Source organism: Cherax quadricarinatus, unplaced genomic scaffold, assembly GCF_038502225.1.
Source record: "Cherax quadricarinatus isolate ZL_2023a unplaced genomic scaffold, ASM3850222v1 Contig98, whole genome shotgun sequence".
In the NCBI taxonomy this organism is placed as follows: Eukaryota; Metazoa; Arthropoda; class Malacostraca; order Decapoda; family Parastacidae; genus Cherax; species Cherax quadricarinatus.
Window position 1 is genome coordinate 271,397 of NW_027195124.1, and position 19,684 is coordinate 291,080.

Genomic DNA, 19,684 nt, shown 5'->3' on the forward strand with positions numbered 1-19,684 from the left:
ATTTACACCTGGCGCCCCAAACTTACCTACCACACCCTCTCTAAAACTCTTTTAAAACTACACAACGTTTTAGCCTGAATAACTATACTCAGGAGTTTGTTCCACTCATCCACAACTCTATTACCAAACCAGTGCTTTCCTATATCCTTCCTGAATCTGAATTTTTCCAACTTGAAAACATTGCTGTGAGTCCTGTCTTGGCTGGAAATTTTCAGCATGCTATTTATTTTTTTTTATTATCACACTAGCCGATTCCCACCAAGGCAGGGTGGCCCGAAAAAGAAAAACTTTCACCATCATTCACTCCATCACTGTCTTGCCAGAAGGGTGCTTTACACTACAGTTTTTAAACTGCAACATTAACACCCCTCCTTCAGTGTGCAGGCACTGTACTTCCCATCTCCAGGACTCAAGTCCAGCCTGCCAGTTTCCCTGAACCCCTTCATAAATGTTACTTTGCTCACACTCCAACAGCACGTCAAGTATTAAAAACCATTTGTCTCCATTCACTCCTATCAAACACGCTCACGCATGCCTGCTGGAAGTCCAAGCCCCTCGCACACAAAACCTCCTTTACCCCCTCGCACACAAAACCTCCTTTACCCCCTCCCTCCAACCTTTCCTAGGCCGACCCCTACCCCGCCTTCCTTCCACTACAGACTGATACACTCTTGAAGTTATTCTGTTTCGCTCCATTCTCTCCACATGTCCGAACCACCTCAACAACCCTTCCTCAGCCCTCTGGACAACAGTTTTGGTAATCCCGCACCTCCTCCTAACTTCCAAACTACGAATTCTCTGCATTATATTCACACCACACATTGCTCTCAGACATGACATCTCCACTGCCTCCAGCCTTCTCCTCGCTGCAACATTCATCACCCATGCTTCACACCCATAGTTGGTAAAACTATACTCTCATACATTCCCCTCTTTGCCTCCAAGGACAAAGTTCTTTGTCTCCACAGACTCCTAAGTGCACCACTCACCCTTTTCCCCTCATCAATTCTATGATTCACCTCATCTTTCATAGACCCATCCGCTGACACGTCCACTCCCAAATATCTGAATACATTCACCTCCTCCATACTCTCTCCCTCCAATCTGATATCCAAACTTTCATCACCTAATCTTTTTGTTATCCTCATAACCTTACTCTTTCCTGTATTCACTTTCAATTTTCTTCTTTTGCACACCCTACCAAATTCATCCACCAATCTCTGCAACTTCTCTTCAGAATCTCCCAAGAGCACAGTGTCATCAGCAAAGAGCAACTGTGACAACTCCCACTTTATGTGTGATTCTTTATCTTTTAACTCCACGCCTCTTGCCAAGACCCTTGCATTTACTTCTCTTACAACCCCATCTATAAATATATTAAACAACCACGGTGACATCACACATCCTTGTCTAAGGCCTACTTTTACTGGAAAATAATTTCCCTCTTTCCTACATACTCTAACTTGAGCCTCACTATCCTCGTAAAAACTCTTCACTGCTTTCAGTAACCTACCTCCTACACCATACACCTGCAACATCTGCCACATTGCCCCCCTATCCACCCTGTCATACGCCTTTTCCAAATTCATAAATGCCACAAAGACCTCTTTAGCCTTATCTAAATACTGTTCACTTATATGTTTCACTGCAAACACCTGGTCCACACACCCCCTACCTTTCCTAAAGCCTCCTTGTTCATCTGCTATCCTATTCTCCGTCTTACTCTTAATTCTTTCAATAATAACTCTACCATACACTTTGCCAGGTATACTCAACAGACTTATCCCCCTATAATTTTTGCACTCTCTTTTATCCCCTTTGCCTTTATACAAAGGAACTATGCATGCTCTCTGCCAATCCCTAGGTACCTTACCCTCTTCCATACATTTATTAAATAATTGCACCAACCACTCCAAAACTATATCCCCACCTGCTTTTAACATTTCTATCTTTATCCCATCAATCCCGGCTGCCTTACCCCTTTTCATTTTACCTACTGCCTCACGAACTTCCCCCACACTCACAACTGGCTCTTCCTCACTCCTACAAGATGTTGTTCCTCCTTGCCCTATACACGAAATCACAGCTTCTCTATCTTCATCAACATTTAACAATTCCTCAAAATATTCCCTCCATCTTCCCAATACCTCTAACTCTCCATTTAATAACTCTCCTCTCCTATATTTAACTGACAAATCCATTTGTTCTCTAGGCTTTCTTAACTTGTTAATCTCACTCTATGCTATTTACATCCCCTTTATTTATTCCTGTTTTCCATTTATACACCTTGATCATATCCCCCCTAATTCTACACCTTTCGAGAGAGTGCAGATTCAGGGCCCTCAGTCTATCCTCATAGGGAAGATTTCTGATACATGGGATCATCTTTGTCATCCTCCTCTGTAAGTTTTCCAGAGCATTTATATCCATTCTGTAATACGGTGACCAGAACTGAGCAGCATAGTCTAAATGAGGCCTAACCAAGGATATATAGAGTTGAACAACCTGAGGACTTCTATTACTTATACTTCTAGATAGGAAGCCAAGAATTCTGTTAGCTTTATTGTGAACACTAATGAACTGTTGTCTTGGTTTTAGATTACTGCTAACCAGAACTCCTAAATCCTTTTTGCAATCTGTGTCTGTCAAGATGGCTACGAACTGCTTCGGCAATTATTGATTCCATAAATTTTCCCACTATGGAGGTAAGGCTTATTGGTCTATAGTTCGAAGCCAAGGACCTGTCACCTGCCTTGTAAATAGGTATTACATTTGCCATTTTCCACTTATCAGGCACTATGCCAGTTTGTAGTGATATGTTAAAAAGATTAGCCAAAGGTATGCTAAGTTCCTCTTTACATTCTTTTAACACCCTTGCAAACAGTTATTCAGGGCCTGGGGATTTGTTAGGTTTTAGTTTCTCTATTTGTCTGAGGACCATGTCACTAGTTACTGCAATCGTACATAGTTTATTATCCTGTTCTACATAATCTATTATTTCAGGAATATCGCAAGTATTTTCCTGGGTGAAAATTGAGATAAAGTAGGTATTGAGAATTTCACACATATCCTTATCACTGTCAGTGATCTGACCAGAGTTACTCTTAAGTGGGCCAATTTTGTCCCTAATCTGACTTCTGTATACCTAAAAGAACCCTTTTGGGTTAGTCTTTGAATCCCTTGCGACCTTAGCCTCAATCTCTTTTTGCTTTTCTTATTCCTTTCTTTATTTCTCTCTTTAATTGAATATATTGGTTTCTTAACTGCCCATCCCCTCTTTTGATATGCCTATATATGCCTCTCTTTTGACCAATGAGATGTTTTAATCTATTGTTCATCCATTTGGGATCATTTTTGTTAGATCTAATTTCCCTACTCGGAACAAAAGTTGTCTGGGCAGCTAGAACTATGCTCTGAAAAACGTCATATTGGCAACCAAAATTACCTACCTGACCCATAGTCAGGACATCCCAATTTAGCCCGCCCAGGTAATTTTTCAGTCCCATGAAGTCGGCCAAGCGAAAATCTCTGACAGACATTAGACTGCAGTGGGTAATTCCATGATATACTGAAACTAAGTGGTTTGTGATCACTTTCCCCAAGCTCATCATTAACCTCAAGATTATTAATTAGTGAATCTTTGTTGGCAAGAACCAAGTCAAGCAGACTGTTCCTCTAGTTGGTTCTGTCACAACCTGTTCTAAAAAGCAATCCTGAACCTTATCAAGAAAGTCACTAGACTCAAGATTTCCTGTCATATTGTTCCAATCAATTTGTCTAAAGTTAAAATCTCCCTTTATCACAACATTTACATATCTAGATGCCTTATGAATTTTGTCCCATAACAGCTTACTGCACTCCCTATCAAGGTTTGGGGGCCTATAAATCACACCCAAAATTAATTTGTCACGTCCCTTGAGAAACTGTAGCCAAACAGATTCAGTGTTCGATGTTTCTAATCTTATATCATGTCTAAGACAATTTAAATTTTCTCCGACATACATCGCCACTCCACCACCCTTCCTGTTGACCCTATCAGTGTTGAATAGTTTATAACCCTGTATGTTGCATTCAGAAGGCATTTCTCTATCTTTCAGGTTGAACCAGGTCTCTATTATACCAATAATATCTATATTACCTACACTTGCAAGTAATCTTAGCTCATCTATCTTATTTCTTAGACTCCTACTATTTGTATAGTAAACCCTAAGGGAGCTAGTCACTCGTTGCCCTCTACTATCTCTCTTTATTTGTTGATCAATTGATTTGCGATTACTAGCAACTTTATTTTGAATATTGTCTTTTAAACATATCCCTGAGGTATCCCAGTAATAACTGCTGTTTTTAACCCTAATGCTGCAACCTGATTGTTTCCCACAAACACCCATACCTCTAAAATCTATCAGTTTAAATTCCTAGACAAGTCATGAATTACCCTCTCAATTGAATTGGCTAATGCAACCACTCCATACCCAGAGAGATGAACCCCATCCCTTGCATACATATCATGTTTGCCAAAGAATAAGTCCCAGTTATCAATGAACAGGATTGCAAGTTCCTTGCAGTACCTGTCTAGCCAGCAATTTATACCAATTGCCCTAGACATCCATTCATTGCCCACTCCCTTTCTAGGCAAGATGCTACATATGACTGGGATCCCTCTCTTAAGACCTAACTACTTCTATGGCTAACCTGTACTTATCCAGCAGCTCCTCTCTCCTGCCCTCCCCAATGTCATTACCCCCAGCACTAAGACAGATAATGGGCTTGTTCCCATTACCTGCAATAATATTATCCAACCTGCTGATATCACCAACACCAGCTCCAGGAAAGCACACTCTCTGTTTGACCTTTCTGTCTCTGTTACAAAATGCATGGTCCATATATCTTGCCTGAGAATCGCCTACTATTAAAATATTCTTACCTTGATTAGCAGGGGAATCAGTGGAACCTTCAACCTCACTAACCACTGAAGTACACTTGTCTTGGAGAACAGAGAATCAATTTCCTACCGTCACATCTTCTCTATTAACTCTCCTCATCTTCCTTCTTCCTGAACTGTGAACCACTTTCCACTTAAAGCGGCTGCCACTATCACTGCTGGTGACCATTCCTTCCTTACCAGCTAAATCCTTCTCACACTCGCTCCCAAACTCATCTATGTGAAGCTTCAGCCTCCAATTTTCCTCCTGAAGAAGTAGAATCTCCTTCTTCAACACTTGAACCTGAGATTCTAAAACACTACAACAAGCCATGGTGCTTGGTAACAGCCCACGCCAACTCCCAAGAGCTTAGGCAGGTATGACCGCAGGTGACCACTGATCCAAGCCCACGCCAACTCCCAAGAGCTTAGGCAGGTATGACCGCAGGTGACCACTGATCTCAGCATACTGACCGACTGCGAGCGGTAAATTTGGGCCTAGATATGAGAGAATACATCTATGTGGTATGTGTGTACCACATAAAACAAATCCTGCAGCACAGAGTGCATAATGAGAGAAAAAAAAACTGAGACCGTAATTTTCAATTAACCCTTTCAGGGTCCGTCCCGTAGATCTACGGCTTTACGTTCAGGGTCCAAACCGTAGATCTACGTCATGAGCTCAGCTCACTCTGATAAACTGTGAGTGGTACATTTGGGCCTAGATATGAGAGAATACATCTATGTGGTATGTGTGCACCACATAAAACATATCCTGCAGCACACTGTGTATAATGAGAGAAAAAAACTGAAATCATGATTTTTCGATTAAAACAGCGACTTTGCAGTGTTTTTTCGTATGTTTTTTATAGTTGTATTTGCGATTTCTTGGTCTCATTTGATAGAATGGAAGACATATTACAGAAATAGAGATGATTTTGATTGGTTTTAGCACTGGAAATGGCTTGAAACTGAGTTCAAAGTAGCGGAAATGTTAAATTTTTGCCGATATTCAAGAGTAAACAAACGACCTCACACATCTAATACACGTCAGCTGGTGGGTCTAATATACATTCACAAATATGGTGATGATATTTATACAATTATTACAGTATTGCATAACAGTAAATCTTCTATTTTTTGGTGTGAATAAAAATTCATTATCTGAATAAAAAATCAAAATGGAATTCATTTGTAAAGCCTCAAAATGTAACTAATGAACAGAGGAAATGTTAGTTTAGTTCCAGGAATACCTACATTGTTTATTCTGGAGCCTATTTTGAAATTAGAATATTTAGAACTTTGTGTTAAATTGGCCAAATTAACAATTTCCAATCACTTTATTTTGTAGTTGAAACAGTTGACTTGGCGATTTCTTGTGCTCAATCGATAGAATAGAAGTAATACTAGTGAAATAGCTAAGAATTTGGTTGATTGGAATAATGTAATTGGCCTAAAATGGGAGTCAAAGTCGGCAAAATCGCCGATTTGTAAATATCGCTGACACATCAAAATTCACGAGAGCATAATTTCGTCAATTTTCCACCAAATTTCGTACTTTTTGTTTTATTACCTTCACAAAAAGATTCTCTACGATTTCATAAGAAAAAATAACAAATTTTTTTTTTGAAAATTCTTGGACACTGGGGCACCACTTCAGATTTGGGCCTTGGACCCTGAAAGGGTTAAAACAGCGACTGCAGTGTTTTTTGCATGTTTTTTATAGTTGTATTTGTGATTTCTTGGTCTAATTTGATAGAAAGGAAGATATATTACAGAAATAGAGATGATTTTGATTGGTTTTAATACTGGAAATGGCTTGAAACTGAGCTCAAAGTAACGAAAATGTTAAATTTTTGCCGATGTTCGAGTAAACAAATGACCTCACACATCTAATACACGCCAGCTGGTGGGTCTAATATACATTCACAAATGTGGTGATATTATTTATACAATTATTACAATATTGCATAACAGTAAATCTTCTGTTTTTTGGTTCGAATAAAAATTCATTATGTGAATAAAAAATCAAAATGGAATTCATTTGTAAAGCCTGAAAACATAACTAATAAACAGAGGAAATGTTAGTTTAGTGCCAGGAATGCCTGCATTGTTTATTTTGGACCCTATTTTGAAATTGGAATATTTTGAACTTTGCATTAAATTGGCCAAATTACCAATTTCCGATCACTTTATTTTGTAGTTGAAACAGTTGACTTGGCGATTTCTTGTGCTCAATCGATAGAAGTAATACTAGTGAAATAGCTAAGAATTTGGTCGACTGAAATAATGTAATTGACCTAAAATGGGAGTTAAAGTCGGCAAAATCGCCGATGCGTAAATATCGCTGACACATCAAAATTCGCGAGAGCATAATTTCATCAATTTTCCATCAAATTTTGTACTTTTTATTTTACTACCTTCAGAAACAGATTTTCTACCATTTTATAAGAAAAAATAAAATTATTTTTTTGAAAATTCTTGGACCCTGGTGCACACTGAAATTTGGCCTCTGGACCATGAAAGGGTTAATAACAACAACATTCTCCATAGCTATCAATCGGGCTTTAGAAGATCTTACTCAACCAATACCTCCCTAATTAATCTGATCGATACTGTCAACCACAATATATTATGTAAGAAACTTTAAGCTATCGGTATAGGTTCTATAGACAGGTTTAAGTCCTACCTTAGCAACAGGAGACAAATTGTCAAAATCAACAAAGCGGAATCAGAATCCCTGCCGATAGCATGTGGAGTTCCCCAAGGTAGTAAGTATTCTGGGTCCCTTATTATTCTTATGTTATGTCAATGACATGCCTATCAGTATCAAGTGCAAACTCCTACTGTATGCAGATGACAGTGCTCTGTTAGTGTCAGGTAAAGATCCACAAGATATAGCTAATGTATTAACACTGGAACTGGAGTCCTGCAGCAAATGGTTAGTAGACAACAAACTATCATTACACCTCGGGAAAACTGAAGTCATTCTCTTTGGCACGAAACATAAACTGAGAAGGGTAAATAATTTTAATGTCCAGTGTAATGGGGAGACCATCACTTTGGTTTCATCAGTAAAATATCTGGGAATCCCCTTTGACCCATGCATGTCAGGAGAATTGATAGGGAACAGTGTAGTAACGAAAGCGAATGCCAGACTGAAGTTCCTGTATAGACAAGCACAGTGTCTACCTACTGAGGCTCGCAGGACCCTATGTCTAGCCCTTATACAGTGTCATATGGATTACGCTTGCTCTTCATGGTACTCTGCCTTGACAAAAAAAAACTGAAAAATAGACTGCAAATCACCCAGAACAAAATTGTAAGATTCATCCTGGGCCTGTGTCCAAGAGAGCATGTAGGCCAGAATGAATTACAGCAGTTGGATATGCTGAATGTTGAAGACAGAGTAAAACAGCTGAAGCTAAATCATGTATACAAAATTGCTCACAAACAGTGTCCAGAATATCTTGCTGTCAATTTTGTCAAGGTTGGGAACCAAAGCAATCATAGTACTAGGGGGAGAGAGCACAACCCACAGTCAGTGGCCAGGCTTCAAACACCTTTTATGGTACAGCAATAAAGGAATGGAACAGACTACCCGCACATGTCAAAGCCAGTCATAGCATGAACCAGTTCAAGAAGAGTGCCAAAAGGTGTCTGATGAATGTAGCTACAGAAAGGGAGGGGAATTATTTTTTTATTTTTTAGCTAACATACGTGTAAATTTTACCTTATTCCTAGTAATGACCCTCGTATTGTAGATAGTCTTAATGACCCTCGTGTAGTAGATAGTCTTTTTAGTATGATAATAAGATGTTATCTTCATTGTAGAATAATAAGAAAATATTATAACCTTTATATTATAATAATAAGGTAAAAGGACCCCAATGGAAATAAGTCACTCTGTCTGACTTTTTTGGGTTATCCTAGGTTCTCTACACATATGCTGCTATGTATGATAATTCTATGTAACTGTATTTGTGTATACCTGAATAAACTTACTTACTTACTTACTTATAAGAATGCAGTTCGAGTGCAGGAGAAGTTTGTGGATATATGAGAGTGGATGAAGGAGAGGAGTGACTGGTGGAATGATGAAATAAAAATAGTGGCAAGGGAAAAAAGCAAGCATATGGGAGGCTTTTGCAAAGCAGAAGTGACATAAGGAGGGTGGAGTATATGAAGGGTAAACAAGACATTAAGAGAGTGGTGGGGGAATGTAAAAGGAGAGCACGTGAGAGAATGGGTGGGTTTTGTCAACAAATTTTGCTGCAAATAAGAAAAGTGAGATTAATAAGTTGAGAAAGCTGGGGAATGAATGGATCTAACAGTTAAAAACAAAGAGAAAAGTTATTGGATGGGAAAGCTGAAGTATTGGGAAGATGGAGGGAATATTTTGAAGAGCTATTAAATGTTGATGAAGAGAGGGAGGCAATGATTTCATGCACTGGGCAAAGAGGTACAACATCTTTTAGGAGTGAAGAAGAGAGCTAGATATGAATATGAGGAAGATATGTGAGGAAGTGAGTATAGAATGAAAGAGGGTAAAGAAGTTGGGAGTGATGGGATCAAGGCAGAAATGTTAAGAGCAGGTGTGGATATAGTTTAGGAGTGGTTGGTGCATTTATTCAATAAAAATAAGCATGCATAGTCCCTTTGTATAGAGGAAAAGGGGATAAAAGAGTGTAAAATTTATTGAGGAATAAGCCAGACTTGAGTCCTAGAGGTGGGACATACAATGCCTGCACTATGAAAGGGGTATTTGGGATATTGGCTATTTGGAGTGACATCTAAACTGTCATATCTGGACACCTCTGCAAAGTCAGTGATTATGTATGAATGATGATGATAGTATTGAATGATGGTGAAAGCATTTTTTCTTTTTCGTGTCACCCTGTCTCAGTGGGAGATGGCCAACATGTTAAAAAAGAAAGTCTAATGAGTATACCAGGTAAAGTGTATGGAACAGTTATTTTTGAAAGAATTAAGGATAAGACAGAGAACAGGATCATTCATGAACAATGAGGTTTTAATAAGGATTTGTGAGGTACAGTCCTTGTGTTGTTATTGAAGAATATAAGTGAACAATATATGGATAAAAATGAGGAAGTTTTCAGTGCATTTATGGATATAGAAAAGGTATATGATAGGGAGGACAGGGAAGCAATGTGGCAAATGTTGCAAGTATATGGAAAAGGTGGTTGTTCATTTAATGCAGTTAAGTTTTCATAAGATGTAGGTAGAAGGTTGGTAGACAGCAACCACCCAGGGGGGTACTACCGTCCTGCCAAATGAGCGTAAAACGAAAGCCTGTAATTGTTTTACATGATGGTAGGATTGCTGGTGTCCTTTTTTGTCTCATAAACATGCAAGATTTCAGGTACATCTTGCTACTTCTACTTACACTTAGGTCACACTACACTAGAAGGTTGGTAGACAGCAACCACCCAGGGGGGTACTACCGTCCTGCCAAATGAGCGTAAAACGAAAGCCTGTAATTGTTTTACATGATGGTAGGATTGCTGGTGTCCTTTTTTGTCTCATAAACATGCAAGATTTCAGGTACATCTTGCTACTTCTACTTACACTTAGGTCACACTACACATACATGTACAAGCACATATATACACATCCCTCTGGGTTTTATTCTATTTTCCTTCTAGTTCTTATTCTTGTTTATGTCCTCTTATCTCCATGGGGAAGTGGAACAGAATTCTTCCTCCGTAAGCCATGCGTGTTGTAAGAGGCAACTAAAATGCCGGGAGCAAGGGGCTAGTAACCCCTTCTCCTGTATATATTACTAAATGTAAAAGGAGAAACTTTTGTTTTTCCTTTAGGGCCACCCCGCCTCAGTGGGATACGGCCGGTTTGTTGAAAGAAGAAAAGAAGAAGTTTTCATAAGAACAGTGAGGCTCAGGTTAGCATATGTAGGAGAGAGGGAAATTATTTTCTAGTAGGGATGTGTTATGTTACCATGGCTATTTAACATATTTATAAATGGGACTGTAAAAGAAGTGAATGCTAGGGCATTGGGGGGAGGGGCAGAATTAAAAGATAAAGAAACAAATGCAATGTGGGAGTTGTCACAGATGTTTTTTGCCAATAACACAGCACTTTTGGGAGAGACTGAAGAGAAGTTGCAAAGGTTGGTGGATGAATTTGGGAAGGGATGTAAAGGTAAGAAATTTTAAAAATGAACATAGGAAACAGCAAGGTGATGAGTAACAAAAAAATTAAGTAATGAAGGACTGTGTATCCGACTGGAAGGAGGGAGTATGGAGGAAGTGAATGTGTTCAGGTATTTCGGAGTGGACTTGTTGGTGGACAAGTCTATGAAAGATGAGGTGAACCACAAAATTAATGAGGAAAAAAAAGTGGATGGTGTACTGAGGCATCTGTACAAAAGATTATTCAAGGAGGCAAAAAAGAGATAGTATCAAAGCATAGTGGTACCAGCACTCTTATATGGGTGTGAAACATGGGTTTTAAATTTTGCAAAGAGGCAGGAGGCAGTATACATGTTATACCTGGGGGCAATGTGTGGTCTGAATATCATGCAGAAAATTTATAATATGGAGAACAGAAAACAGGTTACTAAAAGTATTATCTAGAGGGCTGAGGAGAGGTTATTGAAGTGGTTTGGACATTTAGAGAGGATGGAGCAAAATAGGATAAATTGGAAGGTGTATAAATCTTTAGTAGAGGGAAGGAGGGGTAGGAGTCATCTTAGGAAAGGTTGGAAGAAAGGGGCAAAAGTTTTGTATGTGAGGGTTCTGGATATCCAACAGGTCTGTGTGAACATGTTAGACAGAAGTAAGTGAAGGCAAGTATTTTTATGACTTGACTTCCTGTTAGAGCACAAGTAGGGTAACATTTGTGAAGGAATTCAGGGAAACGGGTGAATCAAACTCGAGTCCTGGAGGTGGAAAGTCCAGTGCATACACTCTGAAGGAAGGGTGGGGATACTGCAGGTTGGAGAGGCATCTGAGCTGTAATGTTGGAATGCCTCTAGAAAGACAGTAATGGAGTACGTGATGGTGAAAGTGTTTCTTCTTTTTTGGGTCACCCTACCTCAGTGGAAAATGGCCAGTGTGTTAAATAATAATACTACTACTAATAATAATAATAACATAGGGTGCAGTACTTACGTATATGGAGCAAGAGGTCCTAAAACAATTTTGGACACATCTTTAGGTGTTAATGCCATACAAAGGAGCACAAAAGGTTGACAGATAGTATCCACACAGCCACCACGGTAAATTTCCTCCAGCAGCCTCCAAGCTGCCTCTCTGCCAACATCCTCAGGAAGCTTTGTTGCAGAATCTTCTTCAGGAGCATTAGACATGGCTTCAGCACATAAAAATGATCCCATGTTTGTTTCTGCTACTGCACACAAGCCAAAACCTACAATAATATGAATAAACAGATCAACTGACATTGTTGGTATTCTTATCCCTTAATTATATTATATAGTACTGTATACAAATTGGACTTGAGTGGTGGAGGTGGGGAAGTACAGTGCCTGTACTCTGAAGGAAAGGTGAGTTTCAGAGTTCTGGCAGGAAAACGACTGCATGAATGACAGTGAATGAGTTTCCTCTATTTTTTTTTTTTTTTGGTTGGGGCATTCTACCTTCGTGGGAAATGACTGGTGTCTTAAAAATATACATATCAACACAGTGCCTGCACTCTGAAAGATGGCTGGAGATGTTTAATGGGTTTGTTTGGTAGGATGAAAGCGGGTGGAAAAGGATATACTTCTTCTTCGGAGGCTTCTTACTTTATTGTTAAGTCGTGGTGGGTACACAGGCTTGTGTTGTGCCCATGGCCCGGTAGGGGCCATGCCCACGAGGGAGAGAGGAGTGGACAGTTCTTGACTGAGTGATGGGTGTCGCCAGAGTGAGAGCGTGGCAAGGGCAGGCAGGCTGGCATGCCCACCGAGAGGCCTGGCTACACAGGGCAGCACCTTAGTGCGCGAAATATGAACTAAGCTGGCAGACAGCATGGGCTGTCTGTGCAGACAGTACAGGCTGTCTACATATGCTCGGCCACCTACCGCGCATCGTCCCGACGCGACAATAGTGGTGGTAAAAAAAAAACTCGGTCTCTCTCTCGTAGGAACAGGGCACAGTACACAAAATAAAAACATGTATATACATATGGACATGGAAAAAAAAAACTTCCTACGGGGAGGGAAGAAAAAAACATGTGGGGTGTGCTAAACATCGTGGTCATAGGCAGTGAGCGTCGAAGGGCATCACTGCGCACCTTCCTGCGTCTGGACAGATACTGCAACACGGGAGACATCGCTGCGGCTGAGCTGTGACGTAACAGGGTATGATCTCCTCTGGAACGGTGAAGCAGTCATCGTAGGAATCGCTGCAGGTTTTCATTCAACCTGGGGCACGACATGCTGGTGCCCTCGAGTGAGGCGTCGACAAAACTCGGCAACTGGGCAAGACTTCTGGCAAGCGACTCAAGAGGACACTTGTCGATTGGTACTCTCGCTGGGCTGTCACTGCCAGCGAGCGTGAAGCGAGTTGTGGAGCGAGTCGTGGCAGAGACGACTGGGCGAAACATCTGGGAGTCGTAACATCATACACCAGACTGCAGTGAGAGAGCTAGCAGTCAAAGTGACATCTTCTTTGTGCAGGCTGCTCACTGAAGCTTGTCACGAGGCTGACAGCGCCTGCCGACAAAGCTAACTGCGGCTTGACAAGTGTCCTTCTCTTGGCAGTTGGAGTTATAGCAGAGGTTAGTCTAAGCGTCCCCAGACTTGTTTCTCTACATATAACTGCATTCTGAAGGTCTGGAGGTGAAGTGAAACAAATCTCGATGGGAATCGTAGCAGGTACGATTCTGCAGAACATCATGAGCGACGGGCATAAAAGCTTTCTGTACAAGAGGGGCGCAAACACTCAGGGCTGTCTGATAACTGTCAAACGCACTGGTCACATCGGGTGACTTAGCACAGTGGTGCTACTCAAGTCTGGCCGCAGACCTCACTGGACACACGGAAACTACACACACCCCGCAGTACATGCGGTACACTAACATGTGAGAACACTGACTGAGAGGAATTAATTAACACAAGACATATATCTTCTCTCAATCTTCTCGACAATACTAAAATAATTACTAGAAACACTCGATGTGACATCCTGTGATGTCAGGCGTGATGTCGCGAGGTGACGTCAGCAGACATCTCGAGGTGACGTCAGGCAGACATCGTGATGTCATGAAGTCGGGGAGCATCGTCGGTGACATCAGTGTGATGAGGGCAGCAGACCACAGCATGTGGAATGGGACATCTGGCTCGGTAACTCACATGGCTTCGTCCACACCCAACGTGGCGTCGGGATCTACATGGCATGCTGATCCGCGTGGCTTCGAGTGGCCTCGGGCACTCGGATACACAGCTCTGGCGACGAATCACAAGAAAAACAGCAGAAAACACAGCAGAGGGAGTGAGTAGTGGTGAGTGGTGTATGGTAGGCTGGTGAGGTGTGAGAGTACAGCAGGGCGAGGCAAGGAACAGCCACTTCCTCCTCCTCCTACAAACACGTGGAGAAACACACTGGATGCAGAAATCACCACAAAACTCACCTCAGGCTTGCTGAAACAGCTGTGCTGAGCTGAACAACAACAGCAACATACAAGTGATGCTGAACACGTGACTTGAGAAACAGCGTGGGACGCTGTAGCGTGGGGTCACTGGGACGCCACTTACAATTCTCGAAGAAATTTGGCAAATTTCGGCTAGATCCTGCTTGTACCTGTGTCTGGATGCTCAAACGTGCAGACACGACTTCAGGATAACTCGTTGAGAGACGGATGCTTCTTGTATAGGGCGATAAAGTGAAGATGACTTCATACCTTCCTTCCTCTCTCCGGGCAAACAACTGCTGCGACCACCGCTGCTACCAATGTTTAATGGGTTTATTGGTAGTATGGTAGCGGGGTTCAAATGATATATCTTCTTCGGAGGCTTCTTACTTTATTGTTAAGTCGTGGTGGGTACACAGGCTTGTGTGTTGTGCCCATGGCCCAGGAGGGCCATGCCCACGAGAGAGAGAGAGTAGGCCTTCTTGACTGAGTGATGGGTGTCGCCAGAGTGAGAGCGTGGCAAGGGCAGGCAGGCTGGCGTGCCCACCGAGAGGCCTGGCTACACAGGGCAGCACCTTAGTGCGCGAAATATGAACTAAGCTGGCAGACAGCATGGGCTGTCTGTGCAGACAGTACAGGCTGTCTACAGAGATACTGCAGTTCAGAGGGCCATTTGAATTACGACATTCACACACTTGCTGGGAAATTGTCAATGTGGTAAGAAAAATGCAAGATTTGAGAATCAAAGTCTAAGCAAAACTCATGACTCCATAATACATTCCAGAAAAATATCCTATATATTTCTGCTCTAATACATCCCTCCATCTTTTGGTCAACCTTTTTACTAATCATTTAAATATATTACTGAATATAACTCCTCTCATTCAAAAATAGCGTATTTAGATATTTTCCCTACATCCATGAAGAAGTGTTCATATTAACACAGTAGCAATAATGTCATCTCTCTCTCATTCTAGTAATATCTTAAAAGCAAAACAAATACAGTAGTCCCTCGATAATCATCCGGCCTGAAAGTCGTCCATTTCAGAAACAGTCCCGTTATTTCGTCTAAACATTGGCTCACAAATGGTCCGTTAACTCGCTAATCGTCCTTCGTCTGGGACGCGTACTCATGCTCTGAGCCGCCTGGGCCTGCCTTCCCAGCCAGTGTGCCATTGTTTACCAGTGAGCGACGGTCCCCTCACTTGCTCCTACGAAATATTTCATAATATTCCATTGATTTTAGTGCTTGCAAGTGCTAAATAAGCTACCATGGCTCCAAAGAAAGCTTCTAGTGCCAGCCCTTTGGTAAAGAATGTGAGAAACACATATAATTTATGAAAAAGTTTGTAGAAAAATACAAAGGTGGTGGTGGTAGAGTGGAAGCAGTTGTGATAGTGGTTGATGGTGGTAGTGATGATTGTAGAAGGTAGTAGTGATGGTGGTAACAGTTGTAATAGTGGTAGAAGGTTGTAGTGATGGTGGTAGAGGGTTCTTTCTTTAGTGATTCAGCGGTTCTACCAACTCCTCCAATGTTGTTGGAGTTATATAGGGCTACAGAAAACACTGCCGCCTCAGCTGCTGCTTCACCACCATTATGGACAGCTTACTCTCAGTGGCCCTTATATACCCAACAACAACACAACACCTCTTGTGACATACGTAATGACTTATTTTATTCATTCTAGAGAATATTCCATGTTTCTATGTTATTAATATTGTTTATTATGTCATATTAGTTGAATTGTGACAGATAAATAAGCCATAGAGTTGATATTAGTGTCATATTCTCCAACAATAAACTTGCCATCCCTCCCTCACACAAACAAGTCTCCAATAAGAACATAAGAAAGGAGGAACACTGCAATAAGCCTGTTGGTCCATACTAGGCCGGTCCTTCACAAATCCAACCCACTAACAGAACAAATGCTACCCAAGCACTAAGCTCAGGTGCAAGTCCGACTCAAATCCAACCCCTCTCACTAATGTATTTATCCAACCTAAATTTGAAACTACCCAATGTTTTAGCTTCGATCACCCTACTAGGCAGACCATTCCACTCATCAACTACCCCTATTATCAATGTTCATTTATACATTTTATTAGTGCTTTACATTTATTTGGCATTTTTTTCTGCATGTAAATCTATATTTATGCTAGGGAAGTGACCCCTGAAGTGACCTAGAGTCCTTATGGAGGAGGATTTCCCTTCCAAACAATAACCTCTCTTCCCTCTCTCCTCCTCCCTGTCTTCCATTCATCAACAACAGCCTTCAATAAAGGTAACTCATGTTGAATGTTCATTCTTTTGTGCATGTAAGTCTATCTTTTAGGTAAAAAAAAAAATTGTTGTTGATACTTCTGGGTGTCTGGAACAAATTAATTGGATTTACATTATTTCTTATGGGGAAAATTGATTCGAAAATCGTCTATTTCGATAATAGTCCCACTTCCAGGAATGGATTAAGGACGATAATTGAGGGACCACTGTACAGTAAAGGTCTGCCATCACAAATTTATTTATTTATTTATTTAATAATTTGAATATACATACAGAGGTACAAAAAAATACAGTTAAGAGCAGCATGCCAAAGCCACTTGTATGCATAGCATTATGGGCTGGCTTAAAATTAACTTAAGATTAACTAAGCAATGATGTAATCAGTGGTAAAACATTATTGTAAACAGATAACAATAAAGCACAAATGAGTATTACAAAGACAGGTCATATGGTTGCATGCATTGCTGTACATTCAGTAGAATGGAGTATTCTGTTAGGTAGTGTATTTAAAAAATAACAAAGTTAGATTGGGTCTTAGGTTTAACATTTATGTGAAGCAATTGTGAGAAACATTTAAGATATACAATTTATAAGGTTCAGTTATTCAGTATTTATTTGGTTTTGGGTGAGTAAGTGATCTTTGAGAAGAGACTTGAATTTAAAAGCAGGTAGTGTTTCTTTTATATTTACAGGTAATGAATTCCAGATTTTAGGGCCTTTTATGTGCATTGAGTTTTTGCATAGCGTGAGATGGACACGAGGAACATCAAAGAGTGATCTGTGCCTTGTGTTATGGTCATGTGTTCTGTTGAGGATGGCAAGGAGATGTTTGAGGGGAGGGTTAATATCAGAGTTAAGTGTTCTATGTATGTAATAGGTGCAGTAATAAGTAAGGATGTTTTGTATGGTGAGTAGGTTTAGTGTTTTGATTATTGGTGGAGTGTACTGCCTGTAGTGGGAATTTGTTATCATTCTGACTGCAGCCTTTTGTTGGGTAATTAGTGGTCTGAGATGGTTAATTGTTGTTGAGCCTCATGCACAAATTCCATAGGTGAGATAGGGGTAAATAAGAGTGATATAGGGCCAGGAGGGCTGACTGTGGAACATAGTACCGTATCTTCGATAGTATGCCTACGGTCTTGGAAATTTTCTTAGAAATTTGTTGTATATGTGTATGAAATTTGAGTCTATTATCAAGGTGGATTCCTAAGAATTTTCCCTCTGTTAGCTTTGTGATAGGTGATCCGTTTATCATTATGTTAAGAGGGACATCTGTAGCTCTCTTACCAAACTGAATGAAGTAGGTTTTGTCAATGTTTAGTGTAAGTTTGTTAGTCCTCATCCAGGTAGATATTTTCTGTAATTCGGTATTTACAGTATTGGCTGGCAGTATCTGGCATCATTGGGACCTGTAGTGTACCAGATTGCTGAGTTTGCTGGATTACAGAGTGATTAGGTTAGAATACACTTAATAGTAAACCAACTTGACTTACACAAGAAAGTTCATTGAACATCAGCAAAACTCGAACATTTCCGCTACTTTGAGCTGAATTTCAAGGCACTTTTCTTCATGAAACCAATCAGAATCATATCTATTTCTGTAATACATCTTCCATTCTATGAAATGAGACCAAACAATCGAGAATACAACCATAAAAACCATACCAAATTATACCGCTAAGGGATGGCTAATGGCTGAGAAGTGAACTCCGTTATTTATCGTCTGATTTTTTTTTCATTTTTGGTGTACATTAAGAAGCATCTTTCCATCATACATTGTCCAAGTTTCAATAAGATAGCCCAACAAACTGAGAAAAAAAATATTTACCAAACATCATATATGGCAAGCCCAAGCCAGATACTGGAAATAAGTCACTTTGTCTGACTTTTTTGGATTATCCTCGGTTCTTTATATATACGCTGCTATGTATGATAATCTATGTAACTGTGTTTGTGTATACCTGAATAAACTTACTTTATTCTGCCAAGTGAGTACAAGAAATCACCCATTCACCTATTTCAACCACCCAATAAAGTTGTCAGAAATTGGCAATTTGGGCAATTTCACACAAATTTCAAAAGATACCAATTTCAAAATAGGGTCCAGAATAAACAATGCAGACATTCCTGGCACTAAAATAACATTTTCTCTGTTCATTAGTCACATCTCCAGGCCCCTCTTGCTTACCATTTGGAATTTTTATTCACACAAAAAAATAGAAGATTTACTGTTATACAGATTACTGCATTATTGTAATAATTGTATAAATAATGTCAACTCATTCATGACTGTGTATTGGACTGGCCAGTCGGGCACATATTGGATAGTTTACTCTTGAACATTGTCAAAAAATCGAACATTTACACTACTCTGAGCTCAATTTTAAGGTACTTTTGATTGTGAAACCAATCAAAATCATATCTATTTCTGTAATATATCTTCCATTCTATCAAATGAGACCCCCCCAAAAAAAAGAATAAAACCATAAAAATCATACAAAAATACAGGTGGCCCTCCACATTCGCGAGTCTCACTTTCGTGAGCTTTGAACATTCACGAATGCCCAGCCGCCCAATCATATTTATGCTTCCCGCCATGTAATCACCTCCATTCAACTGTCATCAGTAACTGCATGGCTAATGATCATCACCATCATCGTCATTGCCATCATCATCACAAGTCATCAGAGTTCGTCTGCCTAACCTTACAAGTGGTTAGTGTTTTGTTTGTTCATTATTTGTTATTAAACCATAACATGTATGTATATACAATACATGTACAGTGGATCCTCGTTTTTCATAATTAATCTGTTCCAGAGTGTGACTAATGGCGAAGTTGACGATTTGCAAAACCATTTTCCCCATAAGAAATA

The 19,684-nt window shown here is 40.2% G+C and overlaps 1 protein-coding gene across 1 annotated transcript in view; it reads right to left on the reverse strand.

The window, feature by feature from the left end:
• The window catches only part of Rtc1 (RNA terminal phosphate cyclase 1), an 88,736-nt gene that overhangs the window by 16,230 nt on the left and 52,822 nt on the right, over positions 1 to 19,684 (reverse strand). The window contains exon 6 of the mRNA XM_070080044.1: positions 12,073 to 12,328. Coding sequence (XP_069936145.1) covers positions 12,073 to 12,328 — 256 coding nt within the window. The remainder of the gene's footprint in view (positions 1 to 12,072; positions 12,329 to 19,684) is intronic.